Source organism: Manihot esculenta, chromosome 5 (genome assembly GCF_001659605.2).
Source record: "Manihot esculenta cultivar AM560-2 chromosome 5, M.esculenta_v8, whole genome shotgun sequence".
Taxonomy (NCBI): Eukaryota; Viridiplantae; Streptophyta; class Magnoliopsida; order Malpighiales; family Euphorbiaceae; genus Manihot; species Manihot esculenta.
This window is the reverse complement of record NC_035165.2, coordinates 8276995-8295841: the sequence shown is the minus strand read 5'-3', so window position 1 is coordinate 8295841 and position 18847 is coordinate 8276995. Positions and strand designations below refer to the sequence as shown.

The 18847-nt window shown below is 31.2% G+C and overlaps 2 protein-coding genes and 3 non-coding genes across 6 annotated transcripts; 4 read left to right on the top strand and 1 right to left on the bottom strand.

The window, feature by feature from the left end:
• The first annotated feature begins 7094 nt into the window (after nt 1-7094).
• LOC110614652 (protein PLASTID REDOX INSENSITIVE 2, chloroplastic) lies at nt 7095-10782 on the top strand. The gene is made up of 3 exons (XM_021756257.2): nt 7095-7525; nt 7624-7719; nt 10304-10782. The coding sequence occupies exons 1-3, from the start codon at nt 7235-7237 to the stop codon at nt 10496-10498; spliced, it is 582 nt and encodes a 193-aa protein (XP_021611949.1). The 5' UTR covers nt 7095-7234; the 3' UTR covers nt 10499-10782.
• Nucleotides 10783-12367: 1585 nt separating this feature from the next.
• Nucleotides 12368-12484, top strand: LOC122723772. The gene has a single exon (XR_006350911.1). It is a non-coding gene; the product is annotated as a U5 spliceosomal RNA (small nuclear RNA).
• A 2012-nt stretch (nt 12485-14496) lies between these two features.
• LOC110616184 lies at nt 14497-17898 on the bottom strand. 2 transcript variants are annotated; one of them, XM_021758531.2, is made up of 5 exons: nt 17269-17898; nt 16115-16322; nt 14869-15324; nt 14654-14775; nt 14497-14621 (listed from the first exon to the last, which is right to left on the bottom strand). In XM_021758531.2, the coding sequence occupies exons 1-4, from the start codon at nt 17858-17860 to the stop codon at nt 14688-14690; spliced, it is 1344 nt and encodes a 447-aa protein (XP_021614223.1). In that variant the 5' UTR covers nt 17861-17898; the 3' UTR covers nt 14497-14621; nt 14654-14687. The 2 variants fall into 2 exon arrangements, with proteins under 2 accessions (XP_021614223.1, XP_021614222.1); XM_021758530.2 differs by having other exon boundaries at nt 14497-14775.
• Nucleotides 17899-17960: 62 nt separating this feature from the next.
• Nucleotides 17961-18034, top strand: TRNAV-AAC. The gene has a single exon. It is a non-coding gene; the product is annotated as a tRNA-Val (tRNA).
• A 122-nt stretch (nt 18035-18156) lies between these two features.
• On the top strand, nt 18157-18230 carry TRNAV-AAC. Its single transcript has one exon. It is a non-coding gene; the product is annotated as a tRNA-Val (tRNA).
• The last annotated feature ends 617 nt before the right edge of the window (nt 18231-18847 follow it).

Below are 18847 nucleotides of genomic sequence, written 5' to 3'. Positions count from 1 at the left end.
AACTGCTGAAGAGGTAAAGGGGCAATTGATTGGACCTCATCTACCTTGAGTCAGATCAGGACTGAGAAAACGAAGCCGGCCCAAAACCCGCGAAGTCCTTTAGACCGAACAGTCTGACTCCTTAGGTCTCGACCCAGAAACATAAGACAGGCCGGGTCACATGTGAGCCCGAGTGTAGTGGTGAGAAATCCAGCCCATAGATGTGACGTGATGGAGGATGACAGGCACAGTCACTTCGCAGTCCTGCCCGCGTGCGCGCCGGAAAAATTAAATAACTATCTAGCGTGGAGAGGGCATCTAACGTTTCCGTACGTACGGATCTGCGTGACAGAAGCATGTAATATTGTAGCAGAGAGGAAGGAATAAAAAGAGAGGAACACTTTTCTCTCCATCCAAGCTTACTCAATCACTGTGAACCATATTTTCTGAATTTCAGAATATCACACTCAAACTTAATATAATTTTATTTTTTAATATTATATGTAATATTATTTTATATTTTATATTACATATAAATGAATACATTTTGTACAATTTATTTATGAAAAAATTATTTTTTACTTTTTAAAATATAATATAATTAATAAATTTATCTATTATTTTTAAAAATAAACACTTTAATTTCTAACTTCTAATTAAGTTTAAATTAAATGTCTCGACGAGAGAAATTATTATAAAACCTTTGATTAACTTTAGAAATTCCTCAACAATCACCCTTCACCATCAACCTCTCAAATCTATGGGTATTACAATATACTTTCTTAATATACAAATCACAATTTAATTCAAGTTTCAAAAAGAAATATACAAAATCACAATCAACCCACAATCAATTCTAAAAAACAGAAAATTCCACACAAATAAAAAGAGCAGAGTACATGATTGTATTATTTATGTGAATTGATTTTTGTAAAAGCACAAGCAACCCAATTACCAGCACTAGTTAAGCAATCTAATTCCACAAAAATAATTTTACAAAAATTAATTACACAAGCAACCCAATTCTCGATCCACAAGCATCAGTTCAACAACCCAATTTTACAAAAATAATTTTACAAAAATCAAATCCAAGAGTAACCCATTTATAAAAATCAATTTCACAAGCAATCCGTTTACAAAAATCAATTCCATAATGGTGTCTATAAAACAATTCATTAATCACTACCTTACACTTTTGTGGGAAAATTAGATTGTATCTATCGTATCAAAGGCAGCGAACCAGAGTTTCAAGAAGAAAGGCATACACTTTTTTTTTTGGAGAAGAGCATAGTATATGCGTGCTAAATCGGTGAAGCGACTGGTGAATCTAAAACCTATTCATTGCAACTTTGAGTGAAGAAGGAGGAGGAGTAAGCAGAACCATTAATCTAAGATTAAAAGGAAAATAAGGTAAAAGAGAAATAAGATGGAACAGAGTTGTACATCTAAAAAGAAGAAGAAGCTGAAGGAGGAGAAAGAAAGGAGATGAAGGGAAACAAACTAAAGGTATTTAGAAAAATAAAATATAATCTCTCATCTTTAATCACATGTAACTCACTTATTTAACTTAATCACATGTAACTCACTTATTTAACTTAAAAAATGAATGGAAATGCAGTTTGTTTGGAGGAAATTAAAAGTTAGAGACTAAAGTGTTTAATTTTAAAAATAAAGAAACAAATTTGTTAATTATATCATATCTCAGATACTAAAAAGTAATTTTATTTATTTATTTAATAATGACAAACCGCAGTTTAATCTCTTTTATTTAATGAAATGTTTACTTTAATTTTTATATTTTTAAAAACTTACAATTTTAATTCTTAACAATTGAAAAAAAAATTATAATTTAATTTATACCATTAGAATTAAAGTTAATTTGTCATTAATTTTTATGAAAAAGACCAAAAAAAAAATCCAACTAAACCATGATTGTTAAAATCAGACCTGTTAGTTGGACTAATTTAATTAGAAATCGAACTATGATTTGGTTTAATTTAAGCTATTAACCATATATTTAGTAGAATTGAATCAACTCGATGTGAACCAATCAAATTTTGATCAAACTGGACAATTTGAATTCTATTTTCTAAATCAAACTTATCTCAATAAAAAAATACTTGTATTTTCATAAGAATTGAACCCCAACAACCCCCCCCCCCCCCCCCACACTCAATATACTTCCTCAACAAGTTGAATTAATTCTTTCACTTTGATACCCTTCCACTTACTCAGTTTAGTTTGTTTTTCAATATTTTTAAATTATAAGAATGTATTTATAAAGGTTTATAATATTTAAAGATTAATTTATAAATATGTAAGATTTTTTTTAAATAACTATAATATTAAAAGTTAAATTCACATAAAATATATAAATTATTTCTAAATATTATAATTATTTAAAGATTAATTTATAAAACTAAAATAACTTATTTATAAAGGTTTATAAATTATTTCTAAATATTATAATTCTTTCACTTTCTTCCACGTACTCAGTTTAGTTTGATTTATTTTTAAATTATAAAAATATATTTATAAAGATTTATAATATTTAAAGATTAATTTATAGAAATATAAGTTTTTTTTATAAATAACTATAATATTAAAAGTTAAATTCACATCAAATATATAAATTATTTCTAAATATTATAATTATTTAAAAATTAATTTATAAAACTAAAATAACTTATTTGAAAATATATTTAGGAATTCAATTGTAAAACACAAAGATTTAAAGTCCATTTTAAGAATTTATCACTAAAATATAAAGATCAATTGGAAAAAATATAGATTTTATTGTAAATTTAATAAAGTATTAAGAATGTGTTGTTTTAAATTAAAAATATATATTAAAGAGTATTAAAGTGAATGGTAGGTTAACCGACTAATTTGTAATTTTTTTCAATGTCAATGGTTAAATTATAAATTTTTAAAAATATAAAAACTAAAATAAATATTTTATTAAATTATAAAGATTAAACTGCAATTTACCATTCAATAAAATATATATTTAATTATATTTAAAACCTATATTTATTTATTTACATTCTACTTAAATTTTTTACTTTATTTTTTTTAAAATTAAAATCTAGTTAACCATTATAATTTGAATGAATCAAATTCTTGAGAAAAGAAATCAGAACTGCTTTAAAATCAAATCGAAACTGTGAAAAAACTAAAATTATCTCAAATCATTTTTAAATCAAGACTGATTTCAATATAATTTAAAAAATATATCAAACCGCGGGTTTCGGCATGGCCCTCCTTTAGTTCACATTTCCATATTGCTATTTTAGATCTTCATATATTTTATTAAATCAAAACTCTTTATTTTTTTTTATTTTTAACAGCTTTTATTATATATATTATTTAGGATTTATAATTTTAATTATATAAATTATTTAATTATTTAATTAATGTTAAATTAAATTAATAAATGTGTTCCGTAAAAAAGAATTAAACAGATTAATTTTATAAAATATAATAATATTTTAATAAGATAATTTTAAAATAAAAATAAACTTAATAATTTTTTAAAAATTCGTAGACCTAATAAAAATTTTCATAAGGGAAAAATGTCTGATTGAATGAATAATATCATGGATGAATATGCATAGTACTTGAGACAAAATTTGGATTACGGATCTATAGGTTCTTGCCATGGCTGAAGCCATAAGCTTTGTTATTTTTGGATGCACGCATCTTTGAGTTGAGTTCGGCTTGTCAACAATGGTTATGGGGTTCTACAAGCTAGTGCGGCGCGTTTATGTTCTTCCTAATCTTCCTCTGTGTTTCTTCTCACTCAAATTAGAGACTTAAAAGGCTTTTGGTGTTAAAATTTTAGGTTTTTTTTCTTTTTCTTTATAGATTGAATCGAGTCTGAATATTATATTTATGTTCTTAACCCTTAGCGTCTATGCCATATAAATAATTTAATTTTTGATAAAAAATGATTAAAGTCTATTAAATAAAATAAATTAAAAAGTTTCATAAATTTACGTTTATATTTTATTCTTTTAAATTTTAAACTATAAAACCAATCTTGATTTTTATCAAGTTAAAACTAATTTTGATCAAGATTTAATTTGATCACTTTTCATCATACACAACTTTTTTAAATATTTTTTAATTTATATTTTTTATTTATTTTATAAAATAACCCAAATATTTTTGCAAAAATCACATTTATATCTAATTTTTTTAATTTTTATTATGCAAAAATAGATCAATAGTTGCATCTTTAGTATCTTTAGATGAGAAACAAAATTAAATTAATCAGTGCTTTTTTTATAATTCCAACTATATAAGAGAATGTTAGAAGCTAAGCAAATAAAGCGGTAACCGAGAGAGGAGTAATGGACAAGAGAGGATGGTTTGGAGAACAATACAGTAATGAAGAGATAGAGAGGATATAGTAAAACTTATCTAGATCCAATAATGAATTCTCAGGTAAGTGGTTTATAAGTTTTAATTATAAATGAAATTTTGATATTTGATTATGGATAAAGTGATGAAAAATTAAAATTTAATGAATTGTGAATTTAAATTCATATAGGATCCCATTCATAACTAATGCTAAAGTTATGGTTTAACTGTTCAATATTTAAAGCTTAAGAAATAAATATGATTTATGAAAAGATTTAAATTATTTTATTGAATATGCTTAAAGTATAATTAATTAAAAAATAATAAAAAATTAAATGGGATAATATGTGGCAATTTTAAGTTTTACTCAAAATTTTATTTAAATTTTTGGCTAAAATTGCAATCAATTTATAAGTTACACTTTAATTATCCAAAGTTAGGAGGCTAGAATATAAATGAGAATTCATTAGAAGATTTAAATTATTTTGTCAGATACTTCTGCCTTTTGTTTGGATTGATGAAAATGGAGGGAAAAGGAAAAAATGTTTTTTTTATTATTTTCTTTTGTTTGGACAAAAATTAGAAGAGAAAGAAGAGGAGAAACGAAGATAAATGGAGAGAAATTTGATGTCCCAATTTGCAAGAAGCCAATAAAATCAAAGAAATTCGTGACAATTATTCAAAAGCTAGTGGGTAAACTATCAATTTGTCTAAATCAGGAATAGTCTTCAGTCTCAACACATCGGACACTCTTAAAAGGGAGATTGGGCAAGTTCTACAAATTGAGAACTTAGATTATTAAGACCACTTTCTTGGCCTCCCATCACACATGTCTCGGTCAAAGAAACAATCCTGTGCTTTTATCATTGAGAAGCTGGAAAAACTGACTTCAAGATGGAAATAACAACTTTTGTCAAAAGAAGAAAAGAAAGTGCTCATTAAAGCCATATATTCGGCCATTCTAATACATGCAATGTCATGTTTTAAGTTTACAAATGCGCTTTATAATAAAATAAATAGCATCATATCCAATTTCTTTTGGAGAAAAAAAATCTGATGAAAGGCAAATTTATCGAGCATTTTGGAAACAAATGAGCAATCTAAAATGGTCTAGAAGTCTCGTTTTTAGAAATATGACATGCTTCAATAAGACTGTGATCGCTAAACAAGGTTAGGTTATGCTGACAAACCCCCACTCTCTCTTGGCAAGGGTTATAAAAGGTAAGTACTTTCCTCACACTTCCTTTTTAAGAGTTAGAGATCTTTACGGGAATCGCAAAATATTCTCTTGGGTCGAGATATGCTCAAAAAAGGTGTACGGTGGCATTTTGAGGATGGTCAGTCAAATTTTTGCAAAGAGGAAGCTTGGATTCCACCACTTTCCCATGCTATTCCAAAGAAAATTGAAACTCATGATACATGGATTACAAGAGTTTGTCAACTTATGGCTAGTGAGTGGTATAACAATTCTTGGCTAGTGAGTGGTATAACAATTCTTTAGACACTCTCAATGGTGTACCAAGACCTAGCACATCAATTGCGAACTTCTCTCTTTGGAAAAATCTCGGCAACTCATCTTACCTAGTAAAATCAAAATGATTTTATGGAGTTTTCTACTAGAAAAATTATCATGCAATCTAAATATGCACCAAAAGATTAATCACATATGCCCTAGCAGCCTTTTTGTGATAAACCATAAGATTTATTCACATATTCTTTGACTATCCTCAAACAATATCAATCTGACTCCACTTCCCTTTTAGTCTTCGATCATCAAGGTTACCTATCAGAAAGATGAAAGACTGCTGATTGATAATTTTGAAATTAGTACGGGTCATCCTAAGGGGTAAAAGTTAATTCAATTGCCTGGCTTTATCCTTTGGCAAATCTAGAAAGACGTGAACTTCTTCCCCTTCAACCAATGTCACAAACCTTTCCAAGACGTAATTAAAAGTGTCTTACTGCAATAAGAGGATTTCAATTTAGCAAACATTTCAAATAGCCTTATTCACTCAATTCTTTACCTTGTAACCTGATCCAATTTTGGACACCTCCATATTGTGTAGTCCTAAAGCTGAATTTTGATGCAGTTATAGATCATATCAAGAATTAGGACATTTCAACTATCATTGTGCAAAATGACCTAAATCAAATAGTGAATTGATATTGTCGACTATGGTATACAATATCATACCCCTTCTCGTTGAAGGGTTAGTATGCACAGAAACCGTTTTTTTAATTCATAATGACAAAACTCTAATGTTGAAGGTGATTCTCTAACAATGATTAATGGGCGTAAAGGTTATAAAGTATAATAATATATTGATCGTAAAGGTTATAAAGTACAATAATATTGTACCTTTTATACATAATATTCTGTGTTTAGTTTTTTTGTTTGAATATTAATTTTTCTTTTATTAGAAGATCAGCTAATAAAACAGCACTGTGTAGGCATTTTTTCAGATATAATCTCTCTAACTAGAATTACCTTGTATTTGTTTAGCTTTTTTTTTTTTTTGGCTTTAATGAATCTATCTCAAGGAAAAAAAAAAACAGAAGAGAGAAATAGAAATCATTTTACACTATTGATGTTAAAACTACTTGCATACCCCTTATGTCATATAAAAAAAAACCAAAACTTATGGTGTCATCTCTTTTCTACATCCAAACAATTTAAAAAAAAGGAATAATTTAATTTCTTTTTTCTTTTTTTCGAATTCTTTTCTCCTATTTCTACTCTTTAATTCCATCGCATAATTAAGGATCCAAACAAAGGGCTGATGTCTTTTATTAGTACGGCAGCAGTCATCATAAGAACCCATTCTAAAACCCAGAAAAAACCTCTTCAGGCAACGTTTCAAGGATAAGGAACAAAGAAGCTGAAGTAGAAATGGCTTCATTGACTAAAGCTCTTGTTCCCTTAAACCTCTTCTTTTCTTCCGATTCTCGTCCCCCTCCTTTGTTTAATTTTGCTTCTTATTCTTCTTCTTCTTCGCCTTCTCCTCCCATAATCAATGCACTTGTTGTGGGCTCAGGTTTCTCTGCAACCACTCACTTAACCATTATTCAACGAACACAGTCTTACTTATACCCTTCAATCAGCAAAAAGACCAGGAGAAAACAAATTTGCAGAGCGGCTGAATACAAATTTCCAGACCCAATTCCCGAATTCGCAGATGCCGTGAGTAAATTGTTTATTTTCGTGCCCATTTCATAGCACTTATCCTAATCTGCTTATAATTAATCGTTTTGTTTTATTTTTCTTCATTCTTTATTTAGGAGACAGAGAAATTTAGGACCCATCTCCATAAGAAGCTCTCGAAGAAGGACATCTATGGAGATTCACTTGAAGAGGTGGTTGGAATCTGCACTGAGGTGCTTCCCTCATGTCCCTTTTTGTGGCGTTTCCGTGTTGTCAAATTATATTATTTCCGTCTACACAGACATAGAAACCGGCTAATAGATTTCAACTGACTCTTGGCTTTTCTTATCATCATTTAGCTTTACTAAAAAGCCTATATCTTGTTGTTAGTGTAAGTTATCATGCTAGGTAAACCTTATTCCTTTTGTTTAGCACTCATTAGGGCTGAGCCACAGTTGGTTCGGCTCAGTTTTATCACCGGACTTGTCACCGGAAAATAAAACTAGAATGGTTTGAATTGGAATTTTTAGTTATAACTCGGCCATAACACTATTGTTTTCTTGTAGGGTGAGGCTAAGGAAAGCAGGCGCTCATCTGAGCACTAGCTATAATGTATTGGAATGTGTGAAAGTATTAAATATATTCATCCCGCTACATAATCAATGGTTGAAAAATTAGTGCTCATATGAGTACCCGCTTTCCTTAGCCTCTCTCTTTCTTGTAATTATACAACAGTTTTGTGAAGTGCATGATGAATGCAGTTTCAAGACTGCTAATGTCACATGGGGAGGTGTTGGACATTGCTGCTGCAACTATGTTGAAAAATGTAGTCTTGAATTTGTTGATTAAAAATGATTGATTTGATATTTTTGTTTATAAATCTCCAAAGAGAAAAGCGAAAAATTCAAATTGCTTTCTATATGTTTCTGCAAAAAGCAGTTTTTTACCTCACTGTCAAACATTATCACGGCCCTCTAACAGCAGACAAATTAGCAACTTTCGACAAATGATGGTTGTATAGTAGGACTACTAACCAAAGAGATCAAATAGGCATTGTCATACTGGCCTATTAAGCCTTGATGTTATTTCAGAAACACCCAGCAGCTTATAAGACTATCTCAAGCATCTTCTCAACTAGTGGTTTGCTTTTGACCTGTGTGTCATTTGTCCTGCACTTTCCTTATACATGGTTTGATTAGAAACATTAAAACAACATATAAACAAGAAGTTATAAACTTGTGAAAGTAGGAAAGTGATATCGCCTGAGCCAAATTCCTTTGACCCTTTGACCAGATGATGTCTTGTGAGGAAAAGAAGCTAAGGTGGTTAGTTTCTTGTTAGCAACAATTCTGACGCTCAAATCAGTAAACATTTTAACGTGAGCGAGTGATGGAGAGAAAGAGCTACTTTGAATGCTTAGAATTGTGTATCTTGGATACTGTCTTCTGGTTGCTTTTATATTGTTAGAAGATAAGGTTAGTTGTCTATTTTTCTTGAAATCTGGAGTTATTGGCCCATAGATAAAAGGATTTTGTGTTTGTAGGAATTCTATAAATCTTGTGGTAACAGTCACTAACAGTCAAGTGATGATGGTTACGTTCACCTAGAATGTGGGTAACTCTTGGATACTTGAGTACCAAGTGTCGGAGAGGTTGAGGCCTAGTTGAGCTGTCAAATACCCATTTGACCTAATCAAAGGGGCGATGGATGGATCATGCCCATGTCACCACCGGGAGCCAATGAGGGTTGGTCAACAAGTTTTAACTAGAAGGGCGAGCACTGGGTCATATCAGAAAGCATATGGAATGATGTCATTTGTCATTCTTCCATGACTTTTACAGTTTAAATGTAAATTTTATGTTCTGACCATTGTCCACGATTGAGTGGCTTCTCTAATTTTTAACATTTAGAAAATAACATATCTTATGACCCTTGTATATGGCTTAAAGTTGCTTCCATCCTCCAGAAGTAATGGTCCAGGATGTTTATACTAATGAAAATGAAGAAAAGTGGGAAGGTGAACCCGTTGTATTCCCTTCGATTGGAATCTAGAATCTCGCAAGAATTTAATTTAATTGATTTGTTTTCTAACAATTCTCTTGTTTGGAATGAGAAGAATTCAATTCCTTTGTTATAACTTAAAAAATTGTATTTTAAAAGAAATTAAAATTATGCATGATTTTGTAAGAATTTATTCGAGTTCTTTTCTTGCAAAACCAACCATTCCAAACAAAGAGATTATGGATGTTTGAAAACCTTGAGAAAACTGTATGTACTAAAAAACAATATGAAAACAATGATATGGGTAATTAAATGCTTCAGTAAGGAATGTCAAATGCAACTACTGGACTGCTGTTGGTACTTGTTCACATAAGTAGGATATGGAAGAATCTCATGATTATAAGAAAACTATGTATTGATCAGCAAATTATTGGCTTGATTATTGCTTATATAAATTAGCAATTAATGGTTTTAGTGATAGGATGCCATATATATCTTGCATCATCCATTATAAACTTTAAATGCACACATGAATGAAATATAATCTTTTGAGGTTGTGTGTGTGGATATAGGCTCTTGGTAGATCATGTAAATCCTCCTTTATAATTTTTTTCCTATATTTTCTATCATTATGTAATCAACTTATCTTTTTCTATCTGTCGAATATATATATGTATATAAACACACACACACACACGAATAGGCTTTTGACTTTCTTAGTTGTGATTTTGTTGCTTGATAACTTGCTATAAAAGTATAATATATTCAGTCATAAACAGATATTTATTAGGCTTTTTGACTTATAATTCTTTACAGATACTGCATACGTTCTTGCACACAGAGTATGGCGGTCCTGGAACACTCTTAGTCATACCTTTCATTGACATGGCTGATACCATAAACGAGCGAGGTTTGCCTGGAGGACCACAAGCTGCACATGCAGCAGTAAAATGGGCCCAAGATCATGTTGACAAGGACTGGAAAGAATGGACTGGAGGTGATAGTAATTGACAGAATACTCCCTGATCATCGATTCAGTGCAAGATTCTGTTTGACTGTTGTAATGTTAGTTGAAAAAAGATCATCAAGCAATTCTGATTTGTCTCTGAAGGAAGTGTTGATGAAAAAAAAAACTGAAATTTGAGCATGTTTTGTGGACTGGAGGGAATTGTGTATGTACTAGTGTACCAATCATGAGAATATATAATGTCATCTCATTTAATGGATTAGAAGCAGCTAGATCAAAAGGCTAAGCTGTTCAATTTTTGCTGGAAATGTTGCACAAGTTGATTGTCTCCTGCATCTCTATCATTGTCTTATCAAATATCATTATTTGCTTCTGTTCTTTCCCTCTTTGAACATGTAGTTTGTATTACCATATTCTGTCATAGCACCTGTTTGAACTGCTGGAGGTTCCATTCAGCAGTTAGAGATTTGAGACAGTATCATCCTGGTGTTTTTCCCCTTGTCATGACGAGTTGGCATCTCTCAATTTCTTGATTTTAAATAACGGTTGTTATTTACAGGTTTTACAGGTTTTGGAGAATGTCGTGGCTGTTAAGACTATTATTTAACGATAATAAAATTTTGTTACAATAACGACCGTTATATAACAGTCATAGACGTTATAGGCTACGACTTAATGGCTGTAATGGCCATTATTTTATTTTCTCTGCAGCAATTTGCAGAGAATGTTATCTTCTTGTTGGGATAACTTTATTTAAAGGCTTGAAAACTATCTTTTTCTGCCAAAAAAAAAAAAAAAACATGGGATTTCCCTCAATTCTAAGCTCTCTTTTTAATTTTCTCCATAATTTCTGTAAGTTTGACTAAGCTCTCTTCTCAACTTTCTCTTGAATTTCTGTAAGTTTGACTACTAAAGATTGCAAATTTCTCTATTCACTTCTTCAAGAATAAAAAACTCTATATTTTAGAGTGATTTTAAAATCTATTATGCAAAAAAATTAATTTAGAATGTATAAATAAAAACGATTACAAATTAAAATGTTTGATAACACAAGAACTTGCTAAACGCTCATTCTGATGGTAATTAATGTTAATTATTAAATATGAAATTTAAAAATTATAAATTTTATATTTCTTTGATATATTTATACTTATTATTAGGTTGTATAATTTAGTTTTGATTGTATTTTTAAATATTTATTAATTTCATTAACTCAATGTTATCGACCATTGCAAGCCTATATCCGTTATCTGACACTACCATTTAAAACCATGCTCAATACCTAGGATTCCATTATAATATTATGGCAACTATACCTTTCAAGATTCAACTGAAAATAATTTCTTTGATTTAATAATATTGCAGCTAACACCAGCTTCCTTTGTTTTATTTTTGTTCAGTGGGTAGATTTATTTTTATGGAACATTTAACTTTTCTTCTATGCCAGCCAGCCTCAAACTTTCATCACAGGATGCATGTGATGTTATTGTAATTTGATTGGGGCTAAGACTTGGCTTTGATGGAGAAAGGAATTTATTATACTTGAATGGGATCCAGATTTTAATTTATTTATTCTGAGTGTAGTACTCATCAAATACCATAACATGGTGATGCAAGGGAAAGCTGTTAAAAGTTTTCATCAACTGTCACCATTTTCCATATTTTAAATGCGCCAAAGTTGTGCAAATAACTCTTTAACCAGACCTACATTAGAATGGGGGGGGCTCAGACTTCAGTAAAGAAAAGTAAGCCAACCCAGCTGAGAGCGCTTGAAGCTTTAGTTGTATAAGCTAGGCCCAATAAAGAAAGGTATCTGAACGATAAAGGAGGTGAATCCCACATCGGGAAAAGAGAACAAGCAGATGAAGGAGACTTGCTATATTTTGTGTCGAAACCTATCAGCCAAAGCACGCAGCCGCGCGGTGAGCACAGAGCGAACTATTCTTTCGCCTTTTACTAAAGAATACCGTGTGCTCGCCGCAAATAGCGACATACGCTAATTTTTGGAGGGTTCGCCCATAATGGGTGGCCAACAATAATAGTTAAGAAAATTTTTAAAGTTAGAAGACATTTTGCCAGTCTTATTGGGTTGTTCGACTAATTTTGATCTCGAATTTGTTTAGTTACTCTTTAACTGAAATCATTTTTGGCTATCAACTCCTTTTTCCATCTCATAGTGTTCATTTCTTAAATTAGAGCATTGTAAGTAGGCATTTTAGTTGTTATATTAAGTATAATTTTTTGAATAAAAATATAAATATAAGTTTTATTAAATATTTAAAAATATTTTAAAAATTTTTTTAAAAATAAAATAAAATTATAATAGTTAATTCATATATTATTATAATTTAAAAAAATTAACAACAATTTTAAAATAATAAAAAGGATAAAAATTATGGAACTATTTATTATTATAAGTTAAAAAATTATTTATATATATATATATCATGCATAATTATATTTTAAAAATTATATTTTTAAAATGAAAAATCATAATTTTAAAATATTGTAAAATAAATAATATTATATTTTTAATTATTATATATGTTACATAATAAATTAATATTTTTATATTTATTTTATTAATATAATAAATTAATTTATATCTTATTATTCATTTGATATGTCAACCATATCAATTGAATATAATTTATTAAACACTTAAATATATCAATTAGAATTAGTTATCTAACATATTCAACAGTTAAATTAAATAAATTCTAAATTTAAAAATTTTACTCTCCCTCCCATAAGTTTTATTCATATTATTTTTTAGTTATCTTACAATTATTATTCACTTTATCTTTTTTATATTATGATAACATATAAAATAATTACTATAATTCTATTTAATTTTATTTATTTTTAAAATAATTTTTCATTAAATATTTATTATTTTAGTGAATATTTAAAATACTTACCATTTAATAAAGATTAATATATTTAAAATAGATATAATTAAAAAATTAATAAAAAAATTATATTTCTTCATATATATGTAAAGCTTTTAACATTTCTGTATAACAAATTTGTATGCTCAAATTTCAGCATTTCTATCCTATCAATTTGTTAATTGAGAATCTTTTTGAGTATTCCTTCATCTTTTGCTTTGTTACAGCAACTGCAATGTAAAACTGCAGTAACAACTAAGAAATGCTTGTCTCATTCAAATAACAATTAGAGAAAGCGATAATGAAAGACAAAATCAGGAACCACTTCCTCCTTGTATGATCTAATCAAACATTTAGACTTGTAAGAGCTGAGAAAATATGCCAAGACAGTTATAAATTATCTAATATGTAAAAAATGAAAATTTATTATTTTTTTAAAAAATAGAGAATGAGACTGAATACAGAAAAATAAAATTTGAGAATCTGGATACCTAATATAATAACAGAGTATTTCATATTTTAGTTTATACTAGGACCCCATTGGAAGAACTGGGAGAAATCCCACATCGTTCAAAAGTTACAAACACTCTGTAAGAGAGTTTCAATATTAGTTAGTTCCTTTGCTAACTGAAAGCCACTCAGCTGCGCTGAGAGCACAAAGCGAAATATTCTTTCGCCTTCTACTAAAAAATACCTTATTTTTGGAGGCTTACACCCTTAATGGTTAAGCCTACAATTCTAGTATTATTGTTAGTTTGCTTTTCTAATTTTCTTTTAATGGGTAATCCCTGATAACAGAATCATTAACATCCTTATTTTGGTGCAAAAACCATCATACTGTACCTTTTTCTTAGCATGAAATGACAAGTTTATGGACGTGGAATTCTGTTGGAGCCTAGGCAAAAAATTTTGCAAGCTTAATAAAGCTTCAGTTTATTCCAGGGGGGAGTCTTGTTGTTTAGGAAGCTACCATTGTGATTTTGAAAAGGATTGCCAGAATTCTAACTGTCAACTCTCAAGTACTAATGACTAGGCACTCAAATCTCTCTTGAACACACAAACTACTAGTGAAAACAGTGATTTCGTTTGTAGCAGAGGAGGCTATCGTTTAGAGAATGGAGTTACGTTTGAAGAGACAATTACACAATAAATTGAAAACGAAAATCGCTTGATAAATGTGCGTAATTGGGACAGGCAAGAAAGTGGTCAGGTCTCAGAATTATGCAGATTACCACATCAGGCTCTATAGGTTATGCCCATAACTTAAATTGTCTATTTTTCATTTGGGCAAACCAACAACATAAACATTTTGCTTTCCCTTGCCAGAGTCGTCATTTATGGATTAGCTCCCTTCTTTTGAAGACAGAGATGATTGCAATCCGTATTTAGAGAATACACTAGTCAGCACAGCCTTCTCCTTGATCTTCAGCCTGCATCAGGAAAGGTTATGATTAGATATTTGTTTAATCATGATAAGAAAAGAAAACAACACTTTTCCTAGAATGCTTGATAAGGGAAATGACCTCTTTCCTGATCCTGGGATTTCCATCTTGGGAACCTTCTCTTTTCTCTCTTTCACAACAGTCTTTTTCTTAGTAGCCCCACCTTTATACTGTTTCTTCGATGAAAATGAACTAGGTTTAGATTCTAACTTTGATTCCGTGCTATCACTACTATCAAGCTCTGATACACTGGAAGACTCCAAATTGTCAACCGTGTCTTGCAATTCTTCTGTTACAAGTTCATCTGTGTTACCAGATACCTCACGGGAAGTTTCTTCTAAGGATGAATCATCCCCATCAGAAGAAGAACGTTTATCTTCTTCCGGAGTAGGAATCACCAAGTGTGAACCAGTGTAAAAGCTGTCTGCTGATTCATCATCAGAAGAGTTGGAAGAGTGTGAATTTGTCATCATACACTTTATCTGCTTCTGAGTCCTGCCGAATGCTACACTTTGTCCAGAAAATTGTTGCAAAAACCTGCCATGAAAGGTATGCATTTTATCTGCTGTACATTTCAAATAAACAGTATGCAGAAAATTTTAGATCTCTATAATCAATTACCTATATCAATGAGAAAAAAATATCCAACATTGCAGTAGCAACTATTGTGGTAACAATGAAATTATTGATGACCCACGAAAAGTATCTCCATGCTATTATTGCTCTTTTTCTTTTTTCATATATCAGATACACAGCTTACCCTTACTAACTTTCAATCTCTCCCATCATCTTCCAAGATAAAAAGTTGGGCTGCAAGTAAGCCAAGAAGTTTTTGACTAACTTGGATGCTCAAGATGATGTGATGGAGGCTTGTCCAAACCTTTTAGTTTATGCTAGTATATCCAAAGTATAATTCTGAAACTAATTTAATAAAAGAGCTGAGCAAAATTGGACTTGGTTAACTTAAACATCTTGATAGATTCGTGGCTTTTCAATCCTTTCAAGCTTGTTTAAAAAATGAATCACATCTCAATATGTCAAAACTTGGCTGAATTGTTTACAGCCCTTAGATTAAGAAAGAGGATGAGAATTTGTCCATTAGATATCTACATGACATCAGATTTAGTTCATATTTCCATCATGTCACTCCCTACACCTCATAGATGGCATATAGTTTCTTAATATTAAAAAAAGTGTCAACATTAACCAATTCTAGAAACCATGTTTTTCTTTTTTGAATATAAGGAGGAAATAATCTTGATCTTCTTACATAAAGCTACCACTTTAATATTTAGCTAATAAATATTATATTGAGAAAGTAAAATACCTATTGGCATCCTCCTCAGATTTGAAATCAACAAAAGCAAAGCCCTTGCAAATAGGATCCTTTGTCTTTTTATTTCCAGAAACAGCTGGGATAATATTCATGATGCCAGGAACCTCTTTAAATGCTGATTTTAGATCTCTGTATATATTCTTTTTCTTTGGAAGGTTGACAATACGAACGCGAAAGCCACTTGCTACAACATCAGTTACTGCATGAATTCAGTATGGTGGTGCAGGGTCAGAATCAAGTTAACACGGAGATATTGAAATGCAAATCAAACCTGACACAAAAATAATTTATTATGCTTCTTAAAAAAAAATGAGATACAATTAGATGAAGCATGGAAGCACCATATGTTTTCAATCTTTAATAATTTAATTATCTTTTTCTTACATGGAGATCTGGTTAGAGGTTCCATGACCATATCTTGGCAAGTTAAAAACAAAAGCAGGGGGCTCAATGCCTCTACAAAGATTAGAATACAAGATCATAGGTGTGAGATCTGACAAAGGATTGACTGCTGTCACATTTAGATGCCCATTGGCCTGAGAAGAGGGCCATTGAATTATCATCTCTAGGGACCCCCTTTCCAAATTCAATGTGCCATCTGGGAATACACAAAATAAAATTTATACATAATCAATTTTCGAGTGGATTTTCCAAAGAATGGACTGAAAACTAGCAGTTTGTCTAACATTTTCTAGTCTCTACAGTGCTCTTTGAACCCATTTCTAATCTGCCTAGTTATTATGCCATCATTTTTCAGTAGACGTTTCAGATATTCATGGACTCTGGCATTATGGGATATATTCCATCACTTTTTCAAAATCCACCGAAGATAAGAAATTATGGGTTAGATCAGACTAATAGGCAAATTTGCCACTGAAATTTCCTCCAATAATAGAAACTCACATCAAACTGTACCAACCCAATCTGTAATTGTTAAGTGAATAGAAAAACAATCTTCCTGGAACATGTTCACTATTAGTATTGGATAAATAGTGACAATATCACTATTAGTATAAGCTACCTAACGGAACTGGTATTCACTTGCAATAAATAAACAAGATAGGTATAAGGATGTAAATTATGTTGCACATTATAATGCTAAAAAACAACATATGCAATCAACCAAAGAAAAAGGAAACATTTACCTTTCTTGTTTTGATTGTCTTTCTGGGGCGAAGAAAGGATAGAATCGTTTTTAAGTTTATTGATATTAGCAGCCTGTGCCTTTCTACTCTGTTCCATTTCTTCGAGCATCTTGTCTTCAATTGAGGTGTCATACACTTTCCCTTCACCGAATCCACTGGGCTTGTTCTCTAGCCACTTTTTCATCTTCCCAAAGGGCACAAACATCTCTCCATCTTCATCATCCTCACTCTCATCATCAAAATCATCAAATTCATAATCCATCTCATCCAAGTCGCTCATTTCCATGTGGGCAGGGTCGCCGTTTCTTTGTTTCTTTATCGCATTCACACACAAAATATCATCTCTTTTCCTTAAAAGAGAACAAAAACTGAAATGGGTGCGTTGAGATTGTTGTGGAGAAGAGAGGGAACAGCTGCTTTTGAAGTGAAGGCAGTCCGACGCAGTTGAAGATGAGTTTGAGAAATACAAGAAATGTGGCATAGTTTTTGGAGTTTCATTTCGCACTTGAATGCGAAAATAGATGAAATTGGCGGCAGATGCGTTAGAGATGGTGAGAAGAGACGCGGGATTGCCCACCATCATTTGGCTCATCACCTGCTACTTCCGCTTCGACTCTGCTCTGGTTAAGCTTCTTTTCATATCTCTCGTCCCAACGCGTATTTATTAAATTATTCAGACTAAAGGTGAGCAAGGTGTCGTGGTGTAGTTGGTTATCACGTCAGTCTAACACACTCAAGGTCTCCGGTTCGAGTCCGGGCGACGCCAATTTTTTCTGCACATTTTTCTTGTAACCTTTTGCTGCCCATGTGGGCTCTTCTTAAATATAAGTATTTGGGTGATGGTTTGCTTTTATTTTTTAATGCACCAATCATACATTCGGTCAGCAAGGTGTCGTGGTGTAGTTGGTTATCACGTCAGTCTAACACACTGAAGGTCTCCGGTTCGAGTCCGGGCGACGCCAGTTTTTCCTACACTTTTTCCTTATAACCTTTATTGCTGCCCATGTGGGCTCTTCTTAAATATAAGTGTATGGCTCATGGTTTGCTTTTATTTTTTGATGCAAGCCTGTGAGCCCATCCAATCATCCACTCAACATTATGCAGCTCAGCCCGTAAACCAACCTCTTTGGGTGTCCCATTGCATGGGCTCTGCTCAACATTGAAACCACATTCAGTGGCAAATAATATGATGAAACGGGTATTGGAGATATCACCCTTGATTTCGGATGTCTTGACTTTGAGTCTCCCTTTCTCTAATATAATTTAATCTATCTTATACAGACTTTAAAAACTATCAGGCATGGTAAAAAAAAAAAGTGCAGAACTAAAGAATTTGTTTGTTGGTGTTATTGACAGTGAAGGGGGTGAAAGTGCTTTGCAGGCTTTTACTTTATCCCCCTGCGGTTCCAATTATTCCAAAACCCAAGAGGACGAATGGGGCCAATGACAGCCGTTTCACTACAACAATTTTTTGGCATTTTGGGGGCAGCAACTAACGTTCCAAGGTTCTACTAACTGGATGGCAATGCCTTGAAAATTTTGAACTAGAATGTCCTAACGTGTGGGACTTGGCAGATTC

Bases quoted from the DNA above. Each gene is read 5' to 3' on its own strand.
- LOC110614652 (XM_021756257.2), top strand. From the start codon at position 7,235: ATGGCTTCATTGACTAAAGCTCTTGTTCCCTTAAACCTCTTCTTTTCT. The intron at 7,526-7,623 runs GTGAGTAAATTG...TTCTTTATTTAG, and splicing joins TTCCCGAATTCGCAGATGCC to GAGACAGAGAAATTTAGGAC. The intron at 7,720-10,303 runs GTGCTTCCCTCA...AATTCTTTACAG, and splicing joins TGGTTGGAATCTGCACTGAG to ATACTGCATACGTTCTTGCA.
- LOC110616184 (XM_021758530.2), bottom strand. From the start codon at position 17,860: ATGAGCCAAATGATGGTGGGCAATCCCGCGTCTCTTCTCACCATCTCT. The intron at 16,323-17,268 runs GTAAATGTTTCC...GAATTCATGCAG, and splicing joins AGACAATCAAAACAAGAAAG to TAACTGATGTTGTAGCAAGT. The intron at 15,325-16,114 runs GTATTTTACTTT...CTTTCATGGCAG, and splicing joins TCTGAGGAGGATGCCAATAG to GTTTTTGCAACAATTTTCTG.